This window comes from Saccopteryx leptura, chromosome 5, assembly GCF_036850995.1.
Source record: "Saccopteryx leptura isolate mSacLep1 chromosome 5, mSacLep1_pri_phased_curated, whole genome shotgun sequence".
In the NCBI taxonomy this organism is placed as follows: Eukaryota; Metazoa; Chordata; class Mammalia; order Chiroptera; family Emballonuridae; genus Saccopteryx; species Saccopteryx leptura.
In genome coordinates, this window is record NC_089507.1 from 129547881 (window position 1) to 129565239 (window position 17359).

Genomic DNA, 17359 nt, shown 5'->3' on the forward strand with positions numbered 1-17359 from the left:
CCAGGGTTTTGAACTGGCGACCTCAGTGTTCCAGGTTGATGCTTGATCCACTGCACCACCACAGGACAGGCCTAAGTTGCATTTAATAGGTAAATGTACCTGTTCCAACTCATGCACAAATTCAACTTAAGAACAAACCTACAGAACCTGTCATGTTGGAAACCGGGAACTGCCCATACTGGTTTATTTTCCTCCTCATTTTTGACTTAAGACTGTTAGTGATTATCTTAAGGTTGTATAATCACAATCATAGGTGATAAATGTTGACTCGTTGAGATAATTCTTTGTCTTTTCTGAAAAGAAAAAGACTTCAATTTCTTTGTTCTCACCTTTGAATTATAACAGCTGCCTCCAGTTTGACCAATCTATTGTTACCTTTCAATATTGTTTCTATCACAGGAAAACAAAAATGGGTCTTAAATATTTAACAAAGGAGCTGGTTTATCATCTTTTTAAGCATGAATCATAATTAACAGGTAATTATAAGATGGCAAGAGTCTGATTGTGAATTATAAATGTGTTTTTGAATTGTAACTGGTGGTATTCCCAGTATTTCTGTTAGAATGGACAAGAAATATATATTGATATTTATTGAGCTCTTACTATATGAAAAACCCTAAGGGGTATTATTTCATTTAATTCTCATAATAATTTTACTTGGAAGGTATTTTATTTTTCCTATTTTCCAGCTAGAATTCTGAATCACGGAGGTATTAGCAAATGTGTGCAAGCAGCATCAAACACCCAGGCAGCCAGTGAGCTCACTACCCTCTATGGTAGATGTCACATAATGTCACCACACACACTGTGAGTTTTCTTTGATGAATCACTGCCTTGGCTTAGGCCAATATTACCTCTCATTGATATTACTTTAATCCGTTTGTTACGTTTTACCCCAGTCTTTCAACCTCTCCATTACCCTCATCTCAGCAAGAATAGCTTTCTAGAACAAATCTGATTGGTTGCATGCTTAAATATGACTAATGAGTCACCATTATCCTCTAGATAAATTTTACAGTTATAGGCTGAAGGGAAAGACCCTGCACAAATATGAACGGTGGTTAACTTCAGAGCAAGGGTTACTTGGAGACAAAAGATCTTGGAGTGTGTTAACCATAACAGGAGACTGGCCTGGGGTTACTTGAATGCAAGTACGCAGGATTCTTGGAGGAATGCCTTCAAGAACCAAAAGTGAAACCTTCAGGATATTTTAGGCAGAGTAATGGGGAATTCCCCATCCATCTGTTGAGACTCAGTATATAAAAATACTACAAGCATTGTTAAAGGGGTCCGGTATAACTGTTAAAGATAAGAATTTTAAGTTACTTTTTTAAAATGTTAGGAAGCATTGTCATTGGTTCCAGCCACAAGGAAAAGTTGATTTAAGTTTGAAAACATGGAAACAAATAATGAGAGCTTCACGGGGTGCTCATCAACAAGGAGATACTATTCCTCTTTCTGTTTGTTCTCTTTGTAATTCCATTTCCTTGGCTTTGCAGACATTACAGTCTGATTCTAAATCCTCCTGTCCTCCAGCTTGTGAAGTAATGTCTGATATTGATAATGGTTAAGTAAAAAACCAATATGGGTTGAGCAGTGGTCGCTGAAAGGAGAGAAGTTTGAAGCTTTACATATATTGGTACAGACTCACTTAGAATTAGGACATATAGAGGAATCACAAAGTCCTTGGAATTCTCCAGTCTTTGTAGTAAAGAAAAAATCTGGGAAATGGATAATGCTTACTGATCTTCGTGAAGTTAATTCAATAATTCAACCCATTGGGCACTTACAACCAGGTCTTAGCATTCTGGAATATATATTAAACATACTACTGGAATTCCATATAATCCACAAGGACAGGCAATTATTGAGCACAGTAATCGTGCTCTAAAAAATATGTTACTTAAACAAAAGGGAGGAGAAGGAAGAAAGGAAATTATCCCCTAGAATTATGTTACATAAAGCTTTATTTACTTTAAATTTCTTAAATACAAGAGAGGATAATTTGACTGCTGCAGACATTGGACAAAAAATAATAGTTCTAAGATTAAACAACCTGTGCATTATAAAAATGAATTGGCTCAATGGGTACCTGGTGTAGTGCAACATTGGGGAAGAGGGTTTGCTTGTGTCATTTCAGAATCCAGGGAAGTCCTTTGGAACCCTGCCCACAGAATTAAACTAACAACATGAGCAAGAGAAATAGATTCTCTCGATATCCTTTCATTGCCAAGACGGAAGCCTTGAACCTTGGAAGAAGAACCTTAAAGGTACTACTGCCTAGTACTGAGAGGGCTAAAATACCAAGTTGGGCTCAACTTAAAAAGCTGACATTTGAGAGTAAAAAGATGCTACACACACACACACACACACACACACACACACACACACACACACACACAAACCACACACACAAAAAGAGATGCTACAAGCTACTAGAAAGGAACAAAATGCTACTAATCTGTTCTTAGCAATTATTGCCTGGTACAACTCTGGTAAGTATGGCTGAAATTTTAGTTACTGGGCATACATCCCTAATCCTCCATTAGCTAGAGCTATTCATTGGTAAGATAGTGCCGTTCCTATTTTTGTTAATGATTTTAATTGGCTTCCAGGACCTTTTGATGATACAGGCCACTTAGTATCTTCGGAAAAAGGAATAAGATTAGAAAATTATACAACAGGAATTGAGAGATTACTTACATTTATAGGATATGAGCCACATTATTTAAAAATAGAAGCTTACACTTGGCTCTCTATTGTAAAGATAACAGTAAAGAAGAAGGAAAAAAAAATTTGCTTTTATTACAAGGATATGGATTTAAAGGTAATACATCTGTACATGGTCCTGAACTTCCACCTGATATACCATCCTGTCATACTGCAATTGTTAATCAGCTAAGTGAATGGGTACATTGGGAAAATTGCAGAGGTGAAACTGCTCAGGTTTTACTTAATATTTCCTATGGAAACATCATAGATTGGAACCCTCATGGTTCTGCTTGAGTTAAAGGGCAGTGTGCTGATAAGGTGGCATAAGAACAATGGTTCAATTACAGCTGATGGTCAAGGTAATCATACTATCATATGGCATGGAAGAGGGATGTCACCTCAAGCTCTTCACATAAAATTTGTTCCTATACAATATCATTTGTGGAAAATAGCTATGGCACTTAAACATATGCCAGTGTGGAAAGGAGAAATCATCCTTCTAATCATACTATGTTAACCTTTAAAAAGAATGAGACACATTTTATATCTGCTTGTGTTAGATTGCCTTATATGTTTATTATTGGTGAAACCAAATGGACAGCTGAAAATTATTCTATAACTTGCAATAACTGTGCTTTTTATACATGTATTACCTCTTCCATTCATTTTAATAAAAATAGTCAAAGTCTATACATTTTAAAAGCCAGAACAGGAGTCTGAATTCCAGTACAAATGCACTGGATGTGGCAAGATTCCCCTTCTATGATGCTATTACAACATCTCGTTAAGTCTTTGAAGTGAACCAAGAGACTGGTTGGATGGATCCTCGCCATCATTATGGGATGAATAGCTGTAACCACCATGGCTGCTGTATCTGGAGTTGCATTACATCAAAGTATACTGTGGACTGTGTACAAAAATGGCATAAAAATTCTGAACAACTGTAGTCTTCTTGACAATGTATAGATAGCAAAATTAGTGCTAAGGTTAATGATTTAGACTGTGATTATGTTAGGAGATCAAATTGTTAGTCTGCAATGACAAATTAAGCTAAAATGTGATTGGAATGTGACTACTTTTTGTATTACCCCTATTCCTTGGAATTATACTAATTTCCCTTGGGAAAATGTTAAAAAACACTTGTTAAATCATGGAAATTTAACTATGGAAATTTTAGATTTACAAAAGCATATTGACACCACTTTTAAGGATCAGTTGAAATTGATTGATGGAGAAAATTTATTAACTGCTATTTCTGATGAAATCAGGAATTTGAATCCTCTAAAACAGTTTAAGATTTCTGGAGGAACTATAAAAGGCATTATACTAATCATTTGTTTTACATATTTTTTATTATAGTCAGAAGAAGAGGAAATCGACATCAAAGCAAAATATAGCAGAAATCTGCCATGTTATCTCTTATACTACATAAGGTGCGAGCTACACTAAAAGGGCGATATGAAGGGAAGACCTTGCACAAATATGAACGGTGGTTAACTTCAGAGCAGGGGTTACCTGGAGACCAGAGATCTTGGAGAGTATAAACTATAACAGGAGACTGGCCTGGGGTCACTTGAATACAAGTACACAGGGTTCTTGGAGAAATGCCTTTGAGAACCAGATGTCCTTTATGATTGATAAACTCTGAGACTCTGACTCTTCTTGTGTCTTTGATCATGAAGGAAACAGTAGACGTACAGGATTAGGGATGGTACGAATGGGAAAAAAAAGGCATGTAGCTTTCTAGTTTCATCTGCTGAGCTGTGGCTTTTGGAACTCAATAAATACATAGTGTGCAGTTTCTCAGGACAGATTCCTCTTCTGAGTTTCAGTCCTCTGCTTGCACTACTTTCATCTGATGTGTCTTATTCCTTGCGAGTCCAAACCATAAATAAAATTATAACAATAGGCACCCTCTGCAGTCCCCTTACTTCCTCTCCTGTGTTATCTTTTCTATACTCCTTGTTCAGACAGGCACATCTTTCTACTAGATCTACCTACATACACCCATTTTCCTTCAGTACATTTCCTCTAATTAAAATGCATTCCTTGCCATCTCTTCTTTGTTCTGCCACCTCTCCTTGACCCCTTATTTCTGCCTTCCTGAGTACTTTTCATTTATCTTCAGTGCTCACTTCAGGAGTCCTCTCTTTCAGTGAAGCATCTCAAATCCATTGGAGTCACCATTCATCCTCTATAAAACATTTATCATATCTTATTGCAAATCCTTATGTATTTGCTTCAGTTATTAGAGTGTGATCTCAATACAGAGACCATGGCTTCCACTGGTGCACACCTAGATCTTGTATGTATATGGTATGTACTAAACAGTTGGTTTAAGAAAAGATAAGGAAACAATGCATTATATGAGTTTGGAGAAAACATACCGGAAATATACAGTTACAAAGATTAATAGTCCCCTTTCTATTATAAACTTTACATTTAATCCCTTTTTCCAAAATAATATTAAAGAAAAATAAAACTCATTGGCACAAAAGCATAAATTAAGACCTTACTCCACTGTCAAACAATGAGCTGGTTTTACAGTTTTAGACAATAGATGGATAGCCAAAGTTTCCCTACCATAAACTACTATCCTCCCCCACCAACTTCAATTTACAATGGCTAAAATTAAAATATGGTCTGGCCCTGGCTGGTTGGCTCAGCGGTAGAGTGTCGGCCTGGGGTGCGGGGGACCCGGGTTCGATTCCCGGCCAGGGCACACAGGAGAAGCGCCCATTTGCTTCTCCACCCCCCCCTCCTTCCTCTCTGTCTCTCTCTTCCCCTCCCGCAGCCAAGGCTCCATTGGAGCAAAGATGGCCCGGGCGCTGGGGATGGCTCCTTGGCCTCTGCCACAGGCGCTAGAGTGGCTCTGGTTGCGGCAGAGTGACCCCCCGGAGGGGCAGAGCATCGCCCCCTGGTGGGCAGAGCGTCGCCCCTGGTGGGCGTGCCGGGTGGATCCCGGTCGGGCACATGCGGGAGTCTGTCTGACTGTCTCTCCCCGTTTCCAGCTTCAGAAAAAAAAAATATATATATATGGTCAGCACTGTTAGTTTTGACATACTTCTTTGGAAATATCAAAAGAGAAACATATAAAATAATGTTCAATGGGGATATAGGAGATTACAGAGGATCTACAGTACTGTTGGGTTATTTTAAAGTTAATTTGATACTAATGTATCTGGGCAATGGCATCTAAACAAAAAAGAAAAAATAGAAGAAACTTTGTTTTTGGAGAAGGTTCACAAATCTTTATTGGAATGCTATGTGTAGTTATGGTTGTTCTACTTTAAGAGGATATGTAAAAATTGTAATGGTAGTTAAAAATATATGAGGAAGAAGCAAGAGTGTTTTTTATAAAGAGGCCTTAAGAGTGATTAAGTTACATTCAATTATTTGTAGATATAAAGATTGTGCTGAATCTCTTTTCTCAGTTCTCAGAATGAGAACTGTTTTACAAAAATTGGATTGGTCTAAAATAGAGGCAAGCCTACCGTACATAATCCCTGGCAAGTGGAGAAGATTATCAGAAGACTTTTCCTCCTCTCTTTGTGCCTTCAATCTAATCTTTTTTTCAAAAATGCATCAACAAAAATGTCGATTATTAAAACAAGAAATTCAATTAACTTGAATTTTTATTAAGTTAAAAATTATTAAGATGATCGGGAGAGTTTAAAGCAAGACAAACAAGAAATCCATGTACATAATCTACAAACAGAAATGAAAATACGTAGTATCATCATTCCGCACCCTGAAAGAAAGACAACTTTTTTTTAATGGCCTACCATGATTTGTGTTTGCTGGGTGATCAGCCTCAGGAAGATGGTTCTTTCCACTGGTCAACTCTCTCACAAATTTCCAGTGTGACTTTTCTGTGAGAAATGGCTCCCAGCCACAGAAACCAGATTCAAAGTCACATAGGAGATGATGTGCTGTTGTACATGGAAAAGAAAACAGGTGAGGAAAAATAAAGTTGGAGCATACAGTGAAACACTGACCTATACTAGTCAGTCAACTTAGGTAAGAATAATCATTCTACTTGGTAAAGAATGTTTTTTTGATTATCAGGACTGTTTTACTTTTCCAATTTCACATAGTTTTCCATGTGCTGTGTGAGGCACACCCTGCTATTGTATATTTATCTACAAGTCTAACACATTTCATCTTGGTTGGCCATCTCCATTATATTAAATTGCAAAGTGAAACTCTACAGCTTTTCAGGGAATAACTAACTCACGGGCCAAGATGAACAAGATTCACCTACTCACATGGTGGTTTAAAAATATCCATATAAAGGTAAGGAATTTAAATTAATTCTGAGCATCTAAAAAAGTTGAGTTCAGCATGTTGGTATTCATTCTATTTTACTATTTTAACAGTTTCTAAAAATAAAAATGGCTTACCATTTTGGAATTGCAGGTAAATTAGATATTCTAAATTGTTGTTTTTCCTTTAATACATAACTAAAATATTTAAAACTACTTTAACTGTCTATATTTATCACAGAAGAACTAGTGCTAGTGAAAGTCAGGATTTGGGGTACGATTCATAAGCATTTTTTCCACAGATTTTTCAGCAAATTAGTGAGAAAAATAAAGCAAATCTCAGAGGGTTGAGCAGTAAACTAGAAATTCTAACAAGTTGATTTGTGCTTTTGAAATATTAGTTTTTATGTGCTTATTTTCTAAAATAAGAATCAGTAGATTTAATATAAATTACAATTACTTTAAAATGTTTCAACATATTTCTCTCTATGTAGATGCATTTTTTTACAACAGCAAAAAGGATATCAAAATAATTCTTGGTCACAAAATACATAGTTTCACAAGCTCACTAAGATTATAATGCTATTATTTTAATAACAATACAATAGACTTACCACTGGGCTCTAAGTATGTCCTGGTATTTTGCATATAGTATTAGTCTTCACAAATACTCTCCACAGTAAGTGTAATTATTTTTTAAAATAAGTAAAATGTAACTTTAGCAGTATGCAACTTGCCTAAGGTTTTTGTAAATGGGACTGCTATTCTTTGAACTGCCTAATGCCAAAGCTTACACTTTGAAACCTTCCTACACCCGGCACCATGTCTCTTAATTAAAAAGACTCCATTACCATATGCTTGCTCCTACCATTATTTTCAATTTTAAATAATATGACCATTTGACCAGTATATTAAGTAGGTTTTTTTAAGGTGAATTTATTAGGGCAAAACTAGTTAAAATAATTATACATGTTTCAGGTGCCCAATTTTATGATACATCTCTGTACACTGTATTTTGTGTTTGCTCCCTCCATGAAGTCAAGGCTTCACCATCATCATTTATGCCCCCATACCTTCCTCAACCACCTATCCCAGAAATCACCACACTGTTGTCTGTGTCCATGTTTTGTTTTGTGTGTATCCTTTTTTGCTCTATCCCTCCACCTCCCTTACTAAGTTCATATATTTTAATCAAAGGATTTTCAAATATCTAAACAGGAATGCCTGGTTTCATGACCAGATATTTTATCACTAACATGTCAATTCTGAAACACTAAAGTGCACTATGCAAATAATGCCACTGAATTTTATGTACAGATAAATCAAATGTTTAGATCTTAAAGCATGCTTATTTAGATAACCAGATTAATAGATATATGATGTAGGATATGTTTTTCTTACAAGCTAATATTTTCTCCCTCAAATGGTTATCCCAAAAAATAAAACTAAATGAATTAACTATAGTATAATAATGAAAAATGGTGCTCATTCCTTCATGGTAAGTCAATGACAGGAAATGACATTTACCCTTACAGCTAACTGGAAATCTACTGCTTCTGAGTATGTTTTTCTTCTCTCAGTTCAGCGAGAAGAGTTTATAGGATACTGCTATTGATAAAAACTTACTCCTCAAAGGAGAATCAACTCTGGTTTTCTATGTAACCTTAAGCACCTATGACCTAGCTGTGCCTGTCTCTCTGAGCATCCAGAAAATCTTCTGGTGTACTGTATTGGTCTTCTATGAACTTTGCCATCTACTAGGCTACCTCCCAGCTCTTCTAACTCAGTTGGTGGATGCAAAGCTAAACAAATTTTGAAATATATACTTGGCCTCTTAAATGTGCTTACAAGTTCCAAATTCATTGTTATGAACTTAGTCAAGGAATCTTTCTATTTCCCCCAAGGGTATTCCCAACTCCTAAGAGACATATTTCCCTGGTAGAAAATCTGCATCGGTAGGGTGACTTCACATCTGCCCAGAAATGCCCAGTTTCCAGTTTATGCCTGTTGTCCTTGCATAATAATTACCAACTTCTCCTTTTTCCTATTAACTGTCCCTATATAAGCAATAAATTAAATACAGTCTATTAATAAATTATGTATTGATACACAAAGGATTCAAGTACAAATAATTTATTCACTGCAGGTAGCCTCTGAAGTAGCCTATCATGGCAGTGTCCATCCTACTTCTCAAATAAGCAATGGTGTGAAATGGCTAGAAGACCAATGAGTGTGAAAATAAAAAGTACAGCGTGACCCAAGCATCACCAGACCCTTCAACGAACTTTTCACACTTAACTTCAAAGCTGTAGAGATGATTTCAAGACATAATAACTTTGGATTGTATAATTATTAAAATTTGGCTTTAAAAGGAAAAGTTCAAATCATTTTTTTCATTAGCTGGATGTTTTATCAATTGAAACACCACTTATTGTACTTTCCATGGATCACCACTGTCCTTTGAAAAGTGATAATTTTTAAAATGCATCACTATAAGTATATAGAAAAGCAAAATGGTACAAGCAGTTCTGTAAAAATTGTGGTAAATTGTTCAGTTGTTTCTACCAATAGAGTGTGTTTTAGTATACTTCAAGGACTTTTTTGAAAGCTAAAATTCTAGAATTTAATTGCACTACAAAATATAAGTCAAATTTTAGTCACCAAAGTTGAAGGTATTCCATTAGTATTTCCCATATATAATTTTAAAAAGTTTACAGTAAAGTTATAAAAATATGAAGAAAATCAGGAGGGTCAAATATTATGATATCTTATACTTATATCTTATATGTAATATATTAAATATTATATATTGATAAAATTGTAAAGATCATTTATTAATATTATAACAAAATATATTCATTGTAAACAGTGATTTTTATTATTTAGTGGTTGTTACTTAAATTTTTGGATTATATAATACATTTCACCATCTCTGATCAGAGTATGATATGCTATTGTTCATAATTTTAGTGAAATTTCACTGAGTTCATCACTTAGAGTAATATTTTTATTTATGACAAAGCCTCCTGTTGTATATTTAACTGCTGCAGTATATTGGCAGAAGAAAAACAATTTAATTGTAGCAGCTGAGAAAAATTCTTCTAAATCATAAAAGTTAAAATATTTATGAATTCTCTAGTTCAGAAGTTCTATCAGAGAAGAAAACTGTACATACAGAAATGAACAAGGAATGTTCCATTCAATAGGCAGATGCTAGATTTTAGTATGGTTACATTATATAAACATTTCTGTTAATATTTATAAAGAAACCACAAGAATCTTTTTTCCCACTAAACATAGATAGATAGATAGATATAGATATATATAGATATATAGATATAATTTCTGGTTTTTTTTTTCTGTTTTTTTTAATTTTATTTATTCACTTTCAGAGAGGAGAGAGAGAGGGAGAGAGAGAAACAGAGAGAGAGAAGGGGGAGGAGCTAGAAGCATCAACTCCCATATGTGCCTTGACCAGGCAAGCCCAGGGTTTCGAACCGGAGACCTCAGCATTTCCAGGTCGACGCTTTATCCACTGTGCCACCACAGGTCAGGCCATATATATATATATATATATATATATATATATATATATATATATATACACACATACATACTTCCCTTGGCTTTTGGGAACTATTTTAGAATTCAATATATTTTTTTAAATATGAAAGTTATCCAGAAACAATATCTCAATGAAAATTAAGTATATTGCACCGTGATCAGATGATTAGAGTATTGTCCCAATATGCCAAGGTTGTGGGTTTGATTTCTGCTCAGAGCACATTAAAAAAAAAAAATCAACCAAGGAATGCATAAGTAAGTGGAACAACAAATTGATGTTTCTTTCTCTCTCCCTCTTTCTTTCTCTCTGAAATCAATAAATTCTTTAAATATTTTTAAAAATTAGATACATTGCATTGGATTCTTGATTTAAGCTTCTTTCACTTAAATATTGTTCCAAGTTTTCCTTTGAAGTGTCAAAACTTATATTAGCATTTAAAAATGCTCTAACAAGTTCTAAAAGTAAAAGAATTTCTCCCCCATATTACTTTTCACTGTTGTGATTTAAACACAGATCTATGTATCCTTCCATTCTTTTTGGAGCACATACACAGAGTATTTTTAAAATATTTTTTATGGTTGAAAATTAGATATATATTATTTCAAAATTTTAATGTTGTAGAATATGCATAGCATAAAATTTACCTTTTTAGCCATTTTTAAGTGTACAGCTCAGTGGATTAAATACATTCACACTGCTGTACAACCATCACCATTATATACCTCTAGAATTTTTTCATCTTCCCACAGAGAAACCCATACTCATTAAGCACTAACTCCCCATCACCCCTTACCCCAGCAACTATCATTCTGACTTCTATTTCTATGAATTTGATTTCTATATGTAACTTACATAAGTAGAATTATATGTTATTTGCCCTTGGTGATTAGCTTATTTTACTTAGCATGTCTTCAAGGTTCATCCATGTTGTAGCAAGTCTAAACATTAGGTATATTTTCTATGTAAATTGTTCAGCTAGCTAATGTATACTTTTATATATTTTATACATTATATTTTATTTATTTTATGAGAAACATTAAATATACTGAATACTGTGTTTTATTAAATGTCTATATTTAATATAGGATCACTTAGTAATCATCAAAAAACTATTGTTTCAACTCATGCAGTATTTGTCTCTCTCTGACTGGTTATTTCATTTAGTACATTGATTCCAATATATGAGGTATCTAAAATACTCAAAGTCATAGAAACAGAGAATAGAACAGGGGTCATCAGGGGCTGGGGAGGCAGGAACATGGGGAGTTGTTCAGTGGTTATAAAATTTCAGTTATATAAGATGAATCAGTTTTAGAGACCTGCTGTACAATACAGTGCCTACTGTCAACAAGACTATATTCTGCACTTTATTTTTCCATTGTTTTGCAATACTTTTATTTAAAGCCTTTGTCAAAATACAACTTTTCCTGGCGTAGTTTGAGAAGAATGCAGAGGAATGAGAAAGGGGTGTAGAATATAGATCATTTATCTGCTCCAAGGGCACACTTTCACAGAACCGCTTTATGTATTGTGTGTGTGTCTTGTTTTTCCCCATCACTTGAATGATCTATTTGAAGCTTTGAAGCTGAAACTGCTGATACAAGATCTACATTTGCCTTTGCATCTCCTGCGCAAATCTTGACTATGTGGCCTTTAAGGGTAGATGTGGCAGAATTTTCCTGGGTGGGAGTGCCGGGGTCCAGCCCCGGGGGGGACCCAGGGGTCCCACAGGAGGAGACGGCGTCGGCAAAATCGAGTGAGAGAGCCGAATTCTTTTCTTTCTCTTTATTCTCTAGTTAGCATTTACTGCCAGGCATCTCTCTCAAATGCTAGTACAGCTCCTTTTTTATACACACACACCAAGTTACAATTACATGGTATTAATCATTGCTTCTGTTTCACTATGTTTACATGTTTCCAGATAACAGTTAATTTATATCTATAAACTACAAATCAGGTGGCAAATCATTCAAAGTACAATTAAAAAATAACTTGAATAGCGATAACATCGGTAAAAGCTTTTAAAGGATTAGTACTAACTAATAACTCAACTTTACTGTTGTTGTGAGTCAAGGGGCAGAGAGAGATTAACAGACAAAATCATTAAGGACTAGCAAAGGACCACCACTTGCTCAGGCAAATGGCCTTGAGTTTATGCAGTGTCCTAACTTTCCTCACAAGATAACAAAAGGCTTGCCCATTAAGAAATTGACATAACATTAAGAGTAACTTTTACTTAAAGATATATAGAGTGCACTCGCAAGATAGCTTAGTAGCAACATAATTTCAGAAGACATTAATTGCTATTGCTTCTATGTATGCCCTTCCATACCTCTCATTATCTGAAGAAAGAATTTTTGGGGAGGTATACAAACCTCATGAGAGTGTCTCACTGAGAAAGCCCAGCAACTGCCTTCAGTCATAAAACAATTCTCTTAGCAAAACATTCTTTTCTTGCTGACTGCGTTCCCATCCCAGGCCACGCAATGGGCCATTCTATAACACCTTACCTAAGATTCTATGTCTAGTTAAACTTTATTTATTTACTATATTCACACACTAGTAAATTCTAACTATATTCTTCTTAGAGTGTTCCACTATCTGCAGATCAAATAAGCAAGAAGAAAGGAAAGTTTCTCTACTCTATTACATGAAAAGGCTAGGGAGGAAAAATGATGAATTAAGTGAAGGCCAAAAGGTGCTCTGTGCACAGCCACTGCCTTCTACCCATTCACAAGTCACAATCTATTCTTTCTAACATGATTAAGAAGAAATTCTCCTACAAACTTAACCCTTTACGAGGGATATCATAGCCAGCCTCTTATGTTTACGAGCCCAGATCAAGGGGCTTACAGGTTTTTCTGTGGAACTTACACCTTCTGTCTCATTTCCAAAGAAATTACTACAAATCTACAGGGAAAGCACGGTACTATTATCCCTGTGCCACAAATAATAGCACACACCCAGAAAAAGGGGGGATATAAGGCCAGATTAATTCGAAAGATTAAAGGGGGAAGTATCGTGCCTTTCCTTGTGGTGACTTTGTCAACCCGCAGCTGTTGGTCTTTACTGCGGTGACTCTATCTTCTTTTGCTGTGACTTTGTCAACCAGCAGTTGTGGATCTTCTTCTGCTGTGACCTAGTTAGCCAGCATTAGTGGATCGGCTCCCGACATGGGAGCACCTAGTCTGTTTACAAATCTGACAGCTGATACTCCCTCTCCATGCCGGGAGGCTTATAAGACTTCTGGCAAATTCTGCAAAGTGACCTGAAGTAACGTTAGTGTGCACACCACACACAGATAGATGCTTTACTAAAGGCTGTGAAATCCCTGCAGTGCTAACAGCCTGTAATGCCGGTGGCCGAAGCCAGGCACATTCACAGTGGATTCAGGCAGATGGTAGAAAAAGTGTCAGAAGGGGTTGAACCATTCCATTTAATAAAGTCTCACAATGGCGGACAAGCACACAGGCAGGGGGACACCGCCTCTCAGGCAAACAAATAGCAAAATGGTCCCTTACAGTGACAGGCAGGCAATCCAGCATCCACACTCCCCTATTTCTCTGGAGCTCAAGCACCCATAGCTGTATATACACACGTGGCTAAGCCACACACTCACGTATCAATCAGGCAAAGTGCTTGCAACTGGTAACCGCACAAGCAAGCCTAGCACAGCTGCCCCAAATTCCACCCCTTTAGGGTTGCTCACTTCACAATCTACATGACATCAAACAGAGACTACAGCAACAACAAAATAATTACAAAGGTGTCCTTCACAATATCTCTTTGAGCATTTTGCCCAAGGAGCAAACTGGAGGCCACCTCCAACTCCCCAACCCATGGTGTCAACAAGGCCACCCATGGTAGGGGGGGCCTATACAGTCCACAGCCATGACCACTGAGAGCAAAACGTATCTTTGGTGCGTCTGTGCAACAGGGTGAGCCGCCCCCATCAGCGTCTCTCATGCTGTCCAAAGGTGGCATGTCCATCCAACAAGGGAGTCAGTGTCCCCCTCTGGTCACAGTCCAAGAGTCAGTCCATGATAGACAGCCCGATTGTCTGTGCAAATCACCAAGGTAAAAGTCCATTACAGGCAACTAGGCACACAGCTCTGTATTAATGGACCTCAGCACCTTTCCATAGTGTGCTGTCCACTGCCACAGCCTCATACAAACTGCTCAACAAGATCACAGTACCTGTGTGGGACAGCTGTGTTAGGCTTGCTCGCAGGTTTACCAACTGCAAGCACTTTGCCTGATTAGTGCATGAGCACGTGGTACAGGCACGTGTGCAGAGCCTGTATAAAGCTGTGAGTGCTGCCCCCTGGATGGCAATTCTCCCAGAGCTCTCTCCCTTCATTGTGAGCTGTGGTTTTCCTTGCTCCCTTGCCCTTAGGCGAATAGCAGGTTTTCCTTTGTGTATTAGCTTTTGCACTTTTCGTTATTTGCTCGCCTGTCTTTGTGAGCCTCCAATAAATGGGTATGGCCCAACACTTCCCAGCTCCACAGTTTCTCTACCATTTGCCCAAATCCATGTGAACCTGCCTGGCCTTGGCCACCAGCATTACAGCCTGGCAGGATCGAACACATTCAAGGCCTGTGTCGCCTTAACAGTTCTCTTAGCTGCTGTTGCTGTAAAAAAACCCCACCTATTACCTTCTAATGCCAACACTTGCTGCACATTAGAAGGGTACCAATGGACTGCCAATTTCACATGCGGCCTTTGGCTCCTGTCCATTCCTGTAGGACGGGTCCCTCATCCTTCCCCTATTCAAACTGGGACAACAGACGTGAGGATCCTATAACTGGAATGCTAGCCATTTTCCTGGCAGATGCTGGGGCCATCTGATTCACTCACTTTTTCAGCAGTTGAAACCTCTGTTCTGACTCAAGCTGCTGCCAAAGCTCCAACAAGACTTTATTAGGCTTGCCATCTAATTTTTCTTTATCTGCCCTGGCTGCAATCAAATCTCACCACATCTGTGTTCGGGTAACTTTCACAGGCCTATTTCTCTTGTTTGTGGGGGTGGGAGGGTGGGCAGCAGCAGCAGCAGCCCTCACTGTTTTGTGATTCCGTGCTACCTCCAGCTCCTCCAAATCTGCTACCATCTGTGTAACTGCATTGATAGGCTGTCCCACATAGGGGCCCAGGGTAGCCACTAGTGACCCAAAAAGTGCTGATGGGGCGCTGCAGAGGATAAGATCCCACATCCCGGCCATAAACACTTCCTCGTCTGGTCCACAGGACCCTGGGTGGAAAGCAGCATTCTTCATACCTAATTTCCAAAGGACCTTTACTAACTAACTGTAGCACTGCCACCAACTCACTGCCCCCAGTAAGTCCCTAGCATTCTGCCAGACTGTACGAGTGGCAGCCATCACCCATTTTTTTTCTTCTGTCCATTTAGTAACTATTTTTTTAATTATAGTTTTAGTTAGAGATTTTAATGGGGTGACATTGGACAACTAGAGCACATAGATTTAGAGAAAATATCTCTAGATCATTTTGACATTTGATTATGTTGTTGTATACCCATCACCCAAAGTCAAATTGTCCTTCATCACCCTTCATTTGATTTTCTTTATGCCCCTCCCCTCCCACCGTCCCCTCCGTCTCCTCCCTTCAACTCCTCCTGGTAACTACTGCACTCTTATCTATGTCTGCAAGTCTCAATTTTGTGTCCCACCTAAGTATGAAGTCATACAGTTCTTAGTTTTTTTTCTGATTTACTAATTTCACTCATTATAATGTTATCAAGGTCCATCCACGTTGTCGTAAATGATTCTGTCATCATTTCTTATGGCTTAGTAGTACTCCATAGTGTATATGTACCACATCTTCTTTATCCAATCTTCTATTGAAGGGATTTTGGTTGTTTCCATGTGTTGGCCACCATGAACAATGCTGTGATGAACATGGGGCTGTATGTGTCTTTCCGTACCAATGATTTTGAGTTTTGCAGTTATATACCCAGTAAAAGAATTGCTGGGTCATATGGTAGTTCTATTCTTAATTTTATGAGGAATCGCCATACTTTCTTCCATAGTGGTTGTACTACTTTACATTCTTACCAACAGACCATCACCCATTCTAATAGGGTATGGTCCCCTGGGTTGTCATAGCAGGTCTGATAACACTGCCTCAAGGAGGAGTGTGTGGTAATGGCAGCCAATTTCTCCATCTCTGTTCCAGAGAGCATGATACCATCCACCCCTATGTACCACAACCTCAATAACCAGGCTGCCAGCAGCTCCATGGATTTCTGCCTGAATTTCACCCCCAACTCTATCAGCTCTGACTGGATGTAGGGCAGAAACAGAGAGTGCTGTACTACCTGGGGAGGAGACTGTGGCTGCTCCTGAGTGTGCTGGGTCTTTACTTTATTGGTGACCACTGGTGGGGCTCTGTGTCTGTGGGTGGCAGTTGCAGCTGGAGCCTTCCCCTCAGAGGAGTCGGAAACTCCTGCTCTTGCCAACTCAAGAGTAACTCTGCCTGCAGAAATGCAGTTCCATTTTACATGCCTATTTTGGGTCCTGCGGCTGCTAGCTCTGGGCCTGAAGCTGACTCTCGAGTTTCTGACATTCCTCCAACAAGTTCAGCTGCCAACGTTCAACTTCCAGGGCAATCTGCAACTTGTGAACCTGCAGATTGCTCTAGTTTCAGGCACCATTGTGCCTTGCAGCTCTTGAACCCAGTTGGCCTCCATCTCCAGCACTTACTCCAGTTCACGCAGTCATTGCTGCTCATCCTGGAGCTTTTGATCTCACTCAGCTTCTTGCACAGAGCTCTTGGTTTCTTCTCACAGAATTTTAAAAA

The 17359-nt window shown here is 37.9% G+C and overlaps 1 protein-coding gene and 1 non-coding gene across 2 annotated transcripts in view; one reads left to right on the plus strand and one right to left on the minus strand.

Annotated features, from left to right (window-relative positions):
- Window positions 1-17359, minus strand: part of MALRD1 (MAM and LDL receptor class A domain containing 1) — an 837423-nt gene that overhangs the window by 701853 nt on the left and 118211 nt on the right. The window contains 1 exon segment of the mRNA XM_066386561.1: window positions 6498-6644. Coding sequence (XP_066242658.1) covers window positions 6498-6644 — 147 coding nt within the window.
- Window positions 5359-5434, plus strand: TRNAP-GGG (transfer RNA proline (anticodon GGG)). The gene has a single exon. It is a non-coding gene; the product is annotated as a tRNA-Pro (tRNA).